The 16,073-nt window shown below is 44.9% G+C and overlaps 1 protein-coding gene across 1 annotated transcript in view; it reads left to right on the plus strand.

Annotated features, from left to right (window-relative positions):
• Window positions 1–9,774, plus strand: part of LOC146831576 (uncharacterized) — a 96,770-nt gene extending 86,996 nt beyond the window's left edge. Inside the window, exon 7 of the mRNA XM_085605924.1 lies at window positions 1,052–9,774. Within this exon, the coding sequence (XP_085462050.1) occupies window positions 1,052–1,254 (203 nt within the window). The 3' untranslated portion in view covers window positions 1,255–9,774. The remainder of the gene's footprint in view (window positions 1–1,051) is intronic.
• The last annotated feature ends 6,299 nt before the right edge of the window (window positions 9,775–16,073 follow it).

Here is a 16,073-nt window from a genome sequence, read left to right on the forward strand (position 1 = left end):
CATTTGTAGATATAAAGAAGATGTTATGCATAAAATAATGTAGGTTTCAGTTAAAAAAACTTCTAGACATTTGGTCTATTTTTTTATTGACGATATATCTTTGATCTCTGAAATGTGAAAATGAAATCAACCCATGGATACAGGGCTCTACACAGGGATTTTCAGTTATGATATCAAGAGGATGTCTTAGTAGATTTTGTGTGAGTTGCTAGATTTGATTTAAATGTAATACAATGTATTATACTGATTGCTGCAGACTCAAAGGGATACATGAGAGCTAAGTACATCTATAAATCCTATACATTTGTCAGGTTATTTGGAAGAATGAACATTACAAAATTGAGAATTGAAATTATCCCACATTATCCCTCAAGATGATACTCATTACTTTAACAGTAGTTTGAGAACCAGCTAACTCTTGGCTATGTTAGTCATAGCACTGTTTCTCGCTATAGTTAATGACAGGGTGGGGAGATCAATGTCAGATGCACTTGTTAGGATTAAGTGGAGCCTTTTTTAGCATGTGTTATATTGACTCTGTTGGTCTAAAACTGAAATTATCCTAGACGATATAGGATGAGTCAGGCAAAGGCCAGGCTTTTGGCAACAATTACGCCGTACAGAATTTATGTAATTGTTCTTGTACATCATGGTACTGTGTTTAAAAAGAGCCTACTGAATAGCATGGCATGAACACATACCACAGCCGACTTCCTTGTTTCCGTAGAACACACCTTAGTAAGTTTTATTAAAATAAGCAAAACCCAATAGAGATCAACAAAACACTTACTGACTAAACACAAATTCTACCATTACTAGTTTGTTTCTTATCTACTTTGTATTGATGAAAGATAAATAGACCTACTAGATGAATACAGTAGGAATTCAGTTTAACAAAAGCATTAATTTGATTCTGGGCTGTGTAGACAATATGAAATACAGCACGCCTAGAAGGCCACAAAAGTGATTTTAACATGATTTTGAGAAAAGAGAAAGGAGTACATGTCTTGAACATTAACTAACTACTAGCTTTATGTTGTGTCTCCTGTAGCCTTCCTTTTGAGTTTGACAATTGCCTTCTGCCTGGTTCGTCTGATCCTGATATTCATCTGCCACAAAAGAAGACCTGTGTTTCCCAAGGACAGCTTGATGAGTTTAGACAGTACATTAACCATTTCAGACCAATCTGCTCCAGGATCAAAAGGCCAAATGACAATGATGACAAATGGAAATGACAAACACACACACCTTTGAGGCAAAGTGACTTCTGTATTGAAACTGAGATGGGAACTCCACAGGCTCTCCACTCCCAGTGACCTGTGAGACTATGCCTACAACTGTATCCTGAGCATTTGAGTGGGGGACACCCCTTGTGGCTAATATCAATTTATACCCCCATCACAATTATTGAGTATTGGTGTCATGACATTGTATTGCTCTGTACCTGATGCTTTATGAACAATCTGCATCCCAGTGCCCTTTAATACTACATTGTTCTGGACACTCGTGTGTGAAGTCTCTAACATCTGCCATCATGCTTTCCCCTAACTACTGTGCATGTCATCTGCATATCCTTCCTTAGGATCACTGAACTCTTGATGTTCTCCAGTTGCCCAAATCCAATATGGACACTCTTATGGTAACAGGCTGCTCACTTAGTATTCAAAACCACTCTGTGGTAGTCTCAATTTCCGGGTGCTGTCCTGAGTGCGACACTGTATGTATGCTATTAAACATGCACAGTATGTTCAGAAAGTACCTTTTGACCTGGATTGGGAAAACAATCATTTTTTCCGGAGCATTTACTTCCCTTATATATTCATCTACTACTCCCCCATTCAAAAATAATCATATTTATTAGCAGTTTTAAGAGATACTGACTGTAGGTAAGTTTTCATTCCTTTTTTATTCATGTAATAAAGCACATTACAAGGCAAAGTTGCACTGTTAGATGTCTACACATTTTGTAAATGCACTCTATAGGCAGTTAAGGTCTTAGTGAAAGACAAAAACAAAGTAAAATTAGGAACAATAAAGCACAATAATTGTCAAAATGAGGTGGTTCAGGTCATCTTCTATGGCTACGTTTTTGAGATTGGTCATAATATATTGCAGCTAAAACAAATATTTTGGGCCCCTGCATAAGGTGTTCATTGTCTGGCATGAAGCCCTTCCTCGTCATAGAAAATATTTTAAAACTTGGCTGTGGGGTGGTGGTCAGGCTGCGAATGGAGTGAGACGTGAATCGCTGGGTCTCCGCACCGTAGCAGCCTGCTAAAGCTAACTAGCCAGCTGTCGGGCTTGCCTGCTATCACAGAGCAGTCAGTCTGCTGTCGGGGCACCGGGGGATGCCTCCTACCTGCTGGAGAGGTACTCGGAGATTCTCTGTGCTGGCTAGCTGCTGAGGGGTAGAGCCGTCACAGAGCCTGTCGCCGCCATCTTGGGCCTAGAGCGGTGACTGAAGATCTGCCCCTTTGTCCCGCACCTGGCCCCATCTGACGTCGCCTCTGCCTGGCTGTGCTCATGGGGGCTATTGATCCTCCTGCCTTGCCCCGGGACTACTGCAACCAGATCGGGGGCCCTACTCGCTTGCAGCTGAGTCGGACATGGGACTCGGCTGGTTTCCCGGCGTTGCTGCTCCCTGCGCCTGAGGGGCTATGGCTTGGAAGCCTGGCCTTCCGGGCTGCGGCTGACTGGGGCGACCTTGACGTAATCCCCCTGTGCTTGGGAGAGCCCTCGACATCACCTGTGTGTCTTCAATCCCCTGTCGGGTCATCCGGCTGTGAGATCACCTCGCGACCCGGGTGGACAGAAGGGGGCCTGTGTTGAAAGAGGAGCCTGCCGCGAGTCCAGCTTGCTCTGCGCCACCTGAGGCTGACATTGGGGGCCTATGAGGGAGTTGGGGCCACCCACCATCAAGCTGCGACAAGGGGCAGTGGCCGAGACCAGAGAGACACCTTGAGGAAGACGCGGTACCCTTGCAAAGCCTTCAGCCTTACCAGGGGCTCACACCCCCTGAAGAGGACAAAGATCTGCCTGCCTGGGTAAGAGGTAATGCGCATGCAGCGAGTGGTGGGGGTGCCCCATCCCTCTGAGGTACTGCTGTGGGCTCCCCCCTGACCCTGCCTGGCACCTGGGATGCTACCCACCTCAAACTACTTCAGGCACAGAAATATTTGGACAGGCTCTGGGCCTGAGCCTGCTCTGGCGGATTTTCTAGTGTGGGGGGCCAATAACCCCATCAGCGTGCTTAGCAGACAGTAGATACCTGTGGCGAGGACCACGCAGCAGCTGGGCCACCCCGATACTATCCACCTATTGACTGCCTAACCACTACAGGACATATATAAGTGAGCCCTTAAGACTTTTGGGCCCACCCTGATTGATACACCTGAGGTTGTTCACACGCTGGTCCCACTAGGGTGCACCTGAAGCAAAACTGCAGCCCTTATACTCAGCTGAGGCCCTGGGCTCCCGCTGGACCCTTGGCGTGGAGGCGCATCAAGAACCTGGGATAGGGACCCAGGAGATCTGATAGCCCCCCTGGAATAACCTGTGAATGAGACCTACCTGGAATCCTCTTGCTTTATTAGAGCTCAACCTGAGCCAACTACAATACCTGGGTCTCCCCCTCTCCATGGGTTATATAGGGGAGGCACACTAACCTGCTCTCGGACCCTGGGCACACTCTCAGTCTTCATCCCGCAGCCTACAGCCCTCTCATAGCATGAAACTGAGTGGATTTGGGCACAATTAAACAAGATATATAAATTGCAGCACAGCTCTGTACCGGCACTGCACTCACCCCAGGGTTGTCAGAGCGCTGCCAAAAACATTCGCTAGCCATGCCTAGATCTAAAGCAAACAAAGACCCAGATCCCAATCCGTCTAGAGACAACCCTGTAACCTCTCTATGGATAAAATCCAATCCCCAGACACAGCCTGCATCCCACCCTTCGGGACCTGAGACAGATGAAAGCCTGCCTGGGATCCCGATCACGCAAGCCTTTATGAGTTACTTTCTCCAGGAAACAAGGCAGAAATCGGATCGCTTAAACAAGATTTCAAGACTGGCCTGCAGGACATTCGGAGGGATGTCACAGAAATCGGAGGTCGGGTTGATGATCTTGAGCGCAGGATGGGTGCAAGGATGGAAGATCACGACAGTCTCTGGCGTAGAATGGTGGAGTTTGAAGATCAGCATATTAACCAACAACTCAAACAGGAAGATCTTGCAAATCGAAGTTGGCGGAACAATTTACGCATTAGGGGGTCACTCGCTGGGCAGAAGGCGAATACATCAAGACCTTCATGGCGGAACTCCTCCAGGCGATCCGGGAGGATGACGATGCATTCCTGCCTGCCCTAGACAGAGCCCACCGAGTCCCCTGCCCCAGAGGACACCCAGACTTCATCCCAGACATACTCACACATGTCCATTTCTTTGTTGAAAAGGAAGCCATTTAGAGGAAGACCCAGGGAGCTACAGCCCTGTCCTACAATGGATACTCAATTCAAATCTTTCAAGATATAGCCCCTGTTACCCTCCGCAGATGCAAAGAATGCAAACCAGTTACAGACAAGCTCCGTGAACTTAAAATTAAGTATCAAGCATTACGTTTTTCTCCTGGGAGGGCAAGCGCCAAGTCCTTTGCTCGCTAAGAGAAGCAAAGCAGCTCCTTCATCTTCCGCTGGACTCTGGGGAGGGGAGCCCCCCTTCCCCACACAGTCTTCCTGGAGTGCCTTCCCACTTGGAATGGTCTACTGTTCCACCGCCTAGACCCAAGAGACATCCCAAGGACAAGACATCATTAATCGCATCCGGACCCTGAATGACTCTCCCCCACAGCCTCGCTCTCCTGTACAAAGGGAATGACCTAAAAGGGAATACACATATTCCTAAACTCTAGCGGTTCAACCCGTTCTATTTTTAAATCTGTCAAAAGGGGTCTAAATATACGCAACATAATCAGATACCCTGATGCACTGTCTGGTTATGCCTTTACTACTGTGGAAGCATGGATAAATATATTTGTGAAATGGGACTCCCAGCCTCACCCTCGACTACTTCAACACCTGCCTCTATGTTCTGCCGAGATGTACTGGTGGCTGGCGGCTCCTACTGCATTCTGAGGGGCGGGCTGCGGAAGCAGAGACTTGGATAAATGCTTTCACCTGCCACTTACCCCCACAACTACAGTGTCTTGTAGAAGAGTGACTTCTTCAGAATGGCCCGTTCTGTGAACTATGGGTTATTCCTCGTAGACATTGAACTTTGGTGGCCCTGTTGGCCGTTTGCTGTTGATAATATTATCATTACCCCTCCCTTTCTTCCCCCTCACTATTCTCTAGATGCTTCTTTAGAGTGTGGGACACGGCTGGATTTCTCTAACATAGTATGTATCTTGAGGACCCCCTCTTATTTAAGCTGCATAAGATATACTCTTACACATTTCCCCACAAATCAGGCAGACCCCAAATTTGCACTAGTGCTTGCATATGAGACCTCGCCAAACTTGCCTCGTAGATACCCCAACCAGGATGACAACAATATCTCCCTTTAAGTTTCTTTCACTTAATGTTAAAGGGCTTAACTCCCTTAACAAGAGACGCCAGATTTGGCACTACCAACTCCTACAGGACCCTGACTTATATTCCTCCAGGAAACTCACCTTATCTCTGCAGACACTCACCTTATGAGACACCCTAAATATCCAATGCAATATTGGACCTGTTCCTCTTCTAAAACCGCTGGAGTGGCTACATTACTGAGGCCTGGACTGGGTGGGAAAACCCCCAGGGTGGTACGGAACACTGAGGGTCGCTATCTTAAACTCCAAATACAATGAGGCGCACGGCCTTTGACTCTCCTAAATCTTTACACACCCAATCAAGCCTAGGACATGTTCCTGCGATCCCACGTAAAAGATCTACTAAACCCTTCAGAAGAAGCAACTATTCTAGGGGCGACTTTAATCTGGTTTGAGACCCAGAATGGGACCATAGCATGCAAGCATATCAGGGCACTGGCGCCATGTCGGTGCCCCTCAAGAATGTCATCACTGACTTAGGTCTATTGGATGCATGCAGATACCTACACCCTGACATCAAGGACTACTCCTTCTTCTCCCATATCCATCATTCAAAATTTACAAATTGATTACTGCTTTCCCTCCCTCCCCCGATCCACCTTTTAACAGCTGCTGAGATGTCTGACATCTCAATCTCTGATCATGCCCATGTATCGATTTCTCTTCAGCCTCCCAAACTACAGCGTAGTGCCCACCCTCGATGGTGACTCCGTCCCCATGTCCTGCATGACCCAGTCGATATGGCAGATATGCGTAGGGAGATTGAGGCCTTCCTCATCGCAAATGATACCTCCGAAACCTCCGAATTTATCAGATGGGATGCCTTCAAGGCGACTATCGGGAAAGGTATCTCCTCCATTGCTATAGCCCCCTCCCGGGAGGCTCACCTCCTTGAATCAACTCTTTCTGCTGAAATTAAAGCACTGGAACATAAAGATCATTAACAACCCTCACTACAAAACAAAAAGCATCTTGCTGCGCTGTGGGGCCAGTTGCGCCTACACAGCACCAACAAAGCAGAATGCTCCCTGCTAGCTTTTGAACAAAAATGTTATACGGGAGGGGATCAGAACCACCTCCTACACCTTTTTAATAATTTTACTGACATTACAGGCCTCACCCCCACCATGTCAGAAGCAGAAGTAGTGCTTGTCCCAAAGCCAGGGAAAGACCCCTCTTTCTGCACATCCTTTCGGGCCTACACAGCACCAACAAAGCAGAATGCTCCCTGCTAGCTTTTGAACAAAAATGTTATACGGGAGGGGATCAGAACCACCTCCTACACCTTTTTAATAATTTTACTGACATTACAGGCCTCACCCCCACCATGTCAGAAGCAGAAGTAGTGCTTGTCCCAAAGCCAGGGAAAGACCCCTCTTTCTGCACATCCTTTCGGGCCATTGCCCTCTTAAACACCGAAGCAAAGATTTATACAAAGATCCTTGCGAACCGTCTGGAGCCTTATTTACCTGGTATTATCGACCCGGACCAAGTCGGATTTATTTGCCACCGTCAGGGCACAGACAATATACGCCGCATAGCCCATCTTATAGAAAAAGTACAGCATAGAGATATACCTGTCTGCCTGGTGTCACTAGACGCAGAGAAGGCGTTTGATCGGGTGGCTTGGCGTTTTCTCCGAAAGGTCCTACATCGAATAGGCTTAGGCACTACTATGATCTCCAGATTGATGGCCCCTTACACGTGACTGACTACGCGTATCTGTGTCTATGGCCGTCTCACCCCCCCAAACCTATAATCGGGGGCACTAGGCAAGGGTGTCCGCTATTCCAGCTCCTATTCACCTTGGTGGTGGAACCTTTAGCGATTGCAGTACACCGATTACCCACCATCTCGGGTATCCCTTTTGGGGGGTGCGAGCATAAGATCTCCTTATTTGCGGACAGCCTTCTTCTTTCTCTCCCCACTCTGACCTCATCTCTTCCAGCACTAGCTTCACTTATGCACTCTTTCGAAGAGGCCTCTGGTTTTAAAATCAACTTAGCCAAATCCCATGCCCTGAATCTTAACCTCCCGCCCTCAGAGACTCAAGAATTACAGAATCTGATCCCTTTGAGATGGTCAGAGAGTTCGATAAGATATTTAGGACTTGACCTCCCTATCTTCCTGGACCCACACCAACTGCCCGAATTACAGATGCGTCATACGGGAGGATATTCGTAGATGGAGAAATCTCCCTCTCTACTGGCTTGGGCGAACACAGTTAAGATGTCTCTCCTCCCAGAAGTGCTATATTTATTTCAAACCTTTCCTACCCCAATTCCTCAAGCAGATATTCAATCTCTCCAACGAGATTTAACCACCTTCATATGGGGTAATGGCCGCCCCGCTTTTCCAATAAAGTCCTGATGCTGCCTTGCGGGATTAGTGTGCCCTAATCTTCTTGAATACTATTGGTCCTGTCATCTCTGTTACATCTTGGAATGGGTGGGCTGTGAAAGTGAAAAACACTGGTTCCAAATTGACCGTGCGGTCTCATGTAGGCCCTTATTGGACTTAGCTTGCCTAACCCGAGTAGCCCGCCCCCGTAGTGCATACATAGCCACCCCCACAGAAACGGTCCTGTACATATGGGACAAACTTGAGATATCTCAGAGCCTGACCTCATTCCCATCCCCCAATACACCTATAGCACGCAATCCCATTTTTTCACCTGCATTGTAGCCTCACGCCTTCACGCCCTGGACAGGGGTTGACTGTTGCACAATCCAAGACTTATTTCTTGGGGACACATTCATCACTTTTGAAGAGTGCAAAAAGTAATTTCACGTCACAGACACTTCAAGGATGCAATACTATCAACTTCGGCACTGACTGGTCTCCCCGCATACATGCAGGGAGCGACTAGGTCGCTTACCCCTTTTGAGTCCCTGGTCCGGGCTTTGGAGGGTTCGAGAGGTTTGATCTCTCACACATATAAAGTGCTACAACACTCATAGCAGCTCCAACCTCACACATACCAAAAACAATGGACTATAGATACTGGTGGGGAGGTTCCCCCGGAGAGCTGAGACCGGCTTTGACGAGATATCTATCAAAGCATTCCCCATCGCGAGTCGGCCTACAGACTCATGACGCAGTGGTACTTCACTCCCGCTCGTATCCAGACAATGGTACCGGGCTTCCCTTCAACATGTTGGAGATGTCAGGGAGGATTGGGTGACTTCATTCATATCTGGTGGTCCTGCCTCAACCTGACGCTCTTCTGGAAGGAGGTCCTTAGCCATATTAAAGATAAAGTGGGCTTCCCCATACCCCTCTCTCCAATAGTGACCCTGTTAGGCATTAGACCCTCACAATTAGCAGCCATGACTCACTCAGATTGGCTTCTAATTGCACAGATTCTAGGGGCAGCACAACAGTCCATAGCTCTCAATTGGAAAAAACCTGTGCCTCCACCTATTGCGACATGGTTTTTTCACCAATGGCATGTCCTGGCCCTGGAGTTACTCTCCGCCCACCTCAATCATACAGACACTAAATTTACACCTGGCAGCCACTTATTCAACACCTATCTCAGAAAGAGAACTCTCTCTTTGCTGCCCCGCGCCTTCGAGCTCTGCAGCTCTTTAAGGACTCCCTCTTACCATATTCAAGAGGAACACGCCAACACTGTCCTTCACCACAAGATTCTGATGGGATCTCCTCCCCCTCCTAATATGTTTCTACAATCCCCCCCCATTGACACTCTGAGCGCATCTTCTTCTCCCTGACACCCCTACCTGGGTTTTTATCCCCCCCCTGATATCTGGTTGGGTTGAGCGTTTCTTAACCTCAACTCCCATTAGCGTCATCTTACAATTCCTAACAAATATTTAACTTGCCACACTGGCATGCACAATTTTTTTTACATAACACATGCTCCAGGTCTGCATATATAAGATCCCCATACATTTGGTCCCTCACCTGGGATGAGCTTCTTCTAATAAAGATGTTTAATAGACCTTCACATTTATTTGTACCCTTGTCCCTTCCTGGCTTTTGGTGCAAAGTATAATATTAGCAAGTCCCTACCAGTGTATTAAGTTAATTGTGAAGTATATCGCTATATTTTTGTCATACCCCCATCCTTCCCTGGTTTTTGTTGTAAAGTATAATTTTCGCAAGTCCCCATCAGTGTAATGTGTTACTTGTGATGTATATTGCTTTATTTTCTCTCTGTTAAATTTTATATTCAATAAACAGATTTGAACAACGAAAAACGTGGCTGTGAGGGGCTGTAAATGACAGATCAGAAGAGACTTAGGGCCATTTTAACTGTGTGGGTCTCAGGATACCAGCATGTGGAGTTGCATGCGTATTTAAATTCAGGGTGGTCCGATGTCCTCACCGGCCTGATCTTTCAAAGACTGCACCAGCTCTTCACATTGGTGCTTCATGGGGAGCTTTCCAAGGCCTTTTGCTTCCTCCCTGTGTTCTTCTGTACTCTCTGCCTCAGTCCATTGAAGAGCTGATGACCTGCAGGTCAACAGTATCAGACATGCAGCAGCCCTCCACTTCATAATGATCGTTCTTTTTGCAACAATCGGAGTTAAGTCTAGAAACTTGATTTTTTCCCGATAAGCCCTGGGACTACTGCCAAGACTCTGTATGCAACTCTCCTTGGCGTGTAGCTCAGCCCTTCCCATGATGGCCACCAAGCTATCCATAACCCCTGGCCAGTAGTCAGACAAACAAGCACAATCCCATAGCATATGTTTAATCTTCGGAATTACCATATAGTCACTGGGGCTTTCATGACCACCACTGGGAAATATTTTATTGCATTTACTGTGCATGAGATAGGCTGTGTGAAAGATGGTAAATTGTATATACTTGAACCTAGCATTGTGCGGCACTCTGGGCCTGATTCATAAAGGTAAGATTTGTGGTCGAGACTTTGCACACAGCCTGTCCTATCTTTTTACAGAGTCTCTGCCACGAGCGTGGTTACTTCACAGTCATAAAGATTCTACTTGTACACGCAATTATACACCACCCTCAACCCCTAAGTCTATTGCAGCTTTTTCAAGACTCTGCACCTCCCTTTACACTCTCATTGTGCACAGTGTCTTCAACATCAGCTTAAAGATAGACCCCAATTCGCTCTATTTAAACAGCTGCTAGATGACCATTCAATCAACCACCAGCTCCCTAGAAACTCATTCATTTCACTAGATCTCATCCCTTGTCTCTATCTCTGTAGTCTTGGACCCTTACAATAAAATCCTCTTCCTCAAACCACTCACAAATTCACATATCAGTTCTCATGCACACATATACACACAGACACGTACATATAGTGACTCTTAGACACACTTACAAAAACTCATGTTATAGGTCGTAACAAGTGTGCCCTCATTTATTTACTTACCTACATCCACAATCCACATACCATGCTGCCAATGTCAGACCCATATATATATAGCAGGAGAAAAACTTGACCATTTCCCTCCATATCTTGATACCAACTCAGAGTGTCAAATTCAGACTGTGACTTGACGGGGATTGGGTTCATTGTGAAGACACAGGAAACAAGAGAAGATTAAATAATTGCTCTTCTCAAGCAGCCTTCCCGTAGACCTCCTGGAGAGCATGGGCAGTTCTTCCACCAATATGCAGCACCAATCTGGCCCAGAAGTGCTGAGATTCTATGCTTCTGGCTGATAGAAGGGGAGCACATTACCTGACTCAACTCTCACCCTGACATCTACCTCTGAAGGTATTCCAATAGTCTACACCACAAACCAACATTGCACTCACTTTGACCCTGTCTGCATCATAACATCCGTCCAAATACCGCACATACTGGGGTGAGGGAAAGAGATAAGTATGTTCTCCCTGGTCCTATCTTTACCACGGTAAATAGATATGAAGCATTGAGTGGATTGGATGGGAACGATTGACTGGGGATAGATTTGTCTGAGTCAACTATTGTGGCTAATATTACTGGAGACAAGGGAGAGACTGAAGCAACGAGGGTCCCAGACCCAGTGAATGTCAGTGGGACTGTTATTGCCGTTGGAAATTTTGCTCACCGTGAAGACGAGAACTGTGTCCCTCTGTTGAATGACCAGCCCTGCAGTCACATCCCTTCTGACCCCACGAGCCATCCTTCCCGCCCTAGATCTTGGAGCCAGAGTGCCTGTCTGATCGCTAGCTGGAACATTGCTGGACATTCCTCCAAGACCACTTGCCCAGGATGGGTTGAATTTATTAACAGTTTTAACATTTTATGTTTCCAGGAAACCTGGTGTGTTGATCCAATCAATTACAATGGTTTTGTCTCTTATAACCTACCAGCTGAGGCCTCAACATCGGGTAGAGCCAAGGGTGGCCTATTGGTTATGGTTGCTGTTGATATACCTGTCAAAGTAAAAAAACATGTGTTGGTTGGAACACATTCTCAGATCTTATGGCTTCAACAGGAGCATGACAGGAATATGCTTTTAATTAATTTTTATAATAATGTCTTTGACAATTCAAGGTACCAGGTTGTACTTGCTTTAGAATCCGCTATGGAAAATATAGTGACTAAGTCTGATATTGTTTTTGATATCATTTGGGTGGGAGACTTCAATACAATGGTGTGTCCTTTTGCCACCCAAAAGGTATGTGGTTTTACTGATTGTTGGGGGGATGGGGTTTCCCATTTCCCTCACAACGCATATGGTAACTCTCTGAACAAAATTTTAATGACATATGATATGGAAATACTGGCTAACCAGACTAATAACTTAGGGGAAATTGTCCCCACTTATACGGGAAGGAACGCCAATACAGTGATTGATTTTTTCTGTCTATCATCTGGAATTGCCCCAAGGTGTTCTACCCCTGTGGTTGTAGACAACCTGATTAGCGATCATAATTGTATCACGGCAGAGTTAACACTATGGAAGGAACGACCTGTGTTTGCCCCATGTACTATTACTAATATTGAGCCCCACCGCCCCAATGGCACTCGTATTAGATGGAAAGGCAATAAAGCGGACATTCAGTCTAACGCCATTGTGTCGAGGTGTCTCACAGAAATAGTCACTATTTTAGAACAGGAGGAGGGAAATGCCGAAACCCTGCATACTTTTATTAATCTTAACCGAATTATAAACAGCAACTTCACTGTACCGCATAAGGGTACGAAACACCAGCCCAAGGGATGGTTTGATCACGCCTGTACTATTGCACTAAAAAAACTTAAAACAGCATTGTCAGATAAGAAGAGAGATATGGGAACCATTAGGGAATTACGAGGGATTTATCAGATGGCTACCAAGTCCAGGAAAAATGAACTCAGACTAGAAGCCTGGGAAAAACTAGATTTGGCAGCCTCTACAGCGGATTCCTCTTTATTTTGGGCAACAGTAAACAGCCCTTTTTTAAAGGATGAAAAGCTCCCAGAATTAACAGCCAATGTTAGTTCAGAGAGCTGGGTTACCCATTTCTCACAGATCTTTGACTCGATTAGAACCGGAAATTCCTATGAGGACAGTTGGCCTGTTATACCCTTGAACATCACTATCGCCGAAGTGTGGGATAGTATTAAATCCAGCAAGGGTGGGAAGGCCCAGGGACCTGATGGGGTCCCTATTGACGTATACAAAACTGTACCTGAATTATGGGGCCCACTGCTGACAAAAGTTTTTAATACTGCTGTATGTTATGGGGTCCCACACACCTGGGAAGAATCCATTATCGTACCGATTTTCAAGAAAGGTGACAGGGGGGATGCAAAGAATTACCGCCCAATATCCCTCCTGGACTCCTCGGTGAAAGTCATGAGCCGGGTTCTCATGGTCAGGTTGGAAGAATGGGCCGAGTCCAATAATATCCTTGCGGACTCTCAATACGGTTTCAGGCCAGGCAGAGGAACATTGGAACAATGCCTTAACTTAGATTTAATCATAGGCAAATATACAAAGGCAAAAAAAGGATCGCTCTATCTCTGCTTTGCAGACTTGAGTAGTGCCTTTGACATGGTGGATCATAGTATCCTATGGTCCACGCTATTGGAATTGGGGGCCCCAGAGGCAATTGTCTACTTTTTAGCGAGACTTTATGCCAAACTAAACTCTAGTGTTCGCTACGGCCAGACCGGAGAGTGTACCCCCAAGTTTAGGGTTAGACGGGGAATCAGGCAAGGATGTGTGCTTGCCCCTTTGCTATTTATTCTTTTTATTAATAAGGTGGACTCAGTCTTAAAGGAAATTGTGGCTGACGCTCCAAAAATAAAAGATTTCAGCGTCCCCGTACTTCTTTATGCGGACGACGCTGTTATTTTGTCTAGGACCCCTATTGGCCTACAGCGTTTGATGGATAGGTTCCTGCTGTTTATCAATGACAGGAAACTGTTGATTAACAAAACTAAAACTTTTATAATGGAGTGCGGGGCGGTGTGTAAGAAACCACATGCTTATTTTTTAGAAGGCCATAAGGTGTCTACGGTGGAAACATTTAATTATCTTGGCATTACCTTTTCTAAATCAGGCAGCTGGACTAGTGAGATCAATAATGTCCAGGCTAGGATGGCGAAAAGTTCACATGGAGTGTTCAAATTCGCTACAAACATTGGAGATAAACGGATCAAAGATATGTTGACGATCTTTCAAATGAGATGTCTGTCCGTGGCCCTTTATGGAGCCGGAGTGTGGGGGCATACCAAGGCAGGGAACCTGCAAGTAGAGGAAAACCTCTTCTTAAAAAGGCTGTTGTGTTTACCTAAATCTGCCACAAATGATCTGGTTCATAGAGAACTAGGTATCTCCCACCTCTCAGATTTGTTAGCACTAAGGCCCTTAATGTTGTGGCGTTCTGTATGGTTAAAAGAAGAAACCTCCTTAAGTAGAGCAATTATCGGAGATTGTCTCTCCATTGACAGCCATATGAAAATTCCTTGGATTAAATATGTCATTAATTGCTACTCTGAGATTTATGGTATTAGCCTTATAAATGACTATAACGCCTCCTCCAGTCTGTCTAAAAATGTGATGAAACCAATTTTTATGAATTTTGTCCAAAAACAAAGGGAAAGAACTAGCAGAAATTTAAGTACATGTGTTTTTTATAACAGTTTTTGTGAAGATGAGGGTTTTCAGATATATCTGAGTTTAGTCACCCGGCCCTCCCATAGATATGTTATCACCAGATTAAGGTTTGGGACAGTTCATCATTTGGTGGCTTACCCATATATAAAAAAACAGCCGGTAGGCCCTTGCCCTTGCGATAACGTATCAGATCAAAGCACTATGCACTTTCTTTTATCATGTAACCTTTATGATAATTACCGTCGAGCCTACCTTAAACCCATCTTTTTAAAATATGGAGTGAGGAATAGGAAAGATGCTATGAAATTGCTTTTTAAACCCTATCCTGATGTATGCTTTTTTACCGCAACCTACCTCCTGTTAGCTATTAAAGTAAGGCCTGGTATGCTTTTTTAACTATTTATATTCTTAATTCATGTAACCTGTCTACATTTTAACCATGTAATGTTTGATGTATTTGATATGTATTTTGTTTTGCTTTTATGGACTTGTTTTAAGCTCCGAATAAAGCCTTATGAAACTGAAACTGACCCTGTCTGTTTAAACCATTAAACAGTTAGCCAACTCTTTTTCCCTACCTTACTATGTTCTTTATTCACTCCTTCTCTTGAATGTACCAGGAGTGTTTTAAATATCCTGTTCTCTTTCACATACTGAAAATCCTGCCTTTTTAGTATTTTACTTCTGGAAAACTATTGAAAAGCTAGTGTTAAATCTGCTCACTCATTATCTGTTCTTTTCAAAATACTTAGTCTTCAGCAATTGGATTTCTGTAAGTTCCACTTCTTTATGCGCAACTACTGTGCTGCTATTGACAGGGGGGCCGATTCACAGAACTAATCTGAGATAAAATCCTAAACTTACTACTTTTGGTATTCATAGAAGGCATTTAGTAGTAGTAAAGTTAGGATCCTAACTTTACTACTACTAAACTGAGATAAAATCCTAAACTTACTACGTAAAGTTAGGACTCCTAACTTTACTACTACTAAACTGAGATAAAATCCTAAACTTACTACTTTTGGTATTCACAGAAGGCATTTAGTAGTAGTAAAGTTAAGACTCCTAACTTTACTACTACTAAATACCTTTTGTGAATACCGAAAGTCGTAAAGTTAGGATTTTGTCTCAGTTTAGTAGTAGTAAAGTTAGGAGTCCTAACTTTATTACTATTAAATGCCTTCTGTGACTACCAAAAGTAGTAAGTTTAGGATTTTATCTCAGATTAGTTCTGTGAATCCGCCCCATTGTTATCCACTATATGATGTCTCTTACCCACGCCTCCCTTGCACTTATGTAGAATACCCATGATTGATTCTCCCCTACCTCTTCAACTGCTTATTTTCAGTCTCTTAGTAACCTTCACTATCACCCCCCGCATTCCAACCAGTTGACATCCCCAAGGATCAGTCCTTGATCCTTTTCTCAACTCTCTAAACTA

This window comes from Triturus cristatus, chromosome 5_1 (assembly GCF_964204655.1).
Source record: "Triturus cristatus chromosome 5_1, aTriCri1.1, whole genome shotgun sequence".
NCBI lineage: Eukaryota > Metazoa > Chordata > Amphibia > Caudata > Salamandridae > Triturus > Triturus cristatus.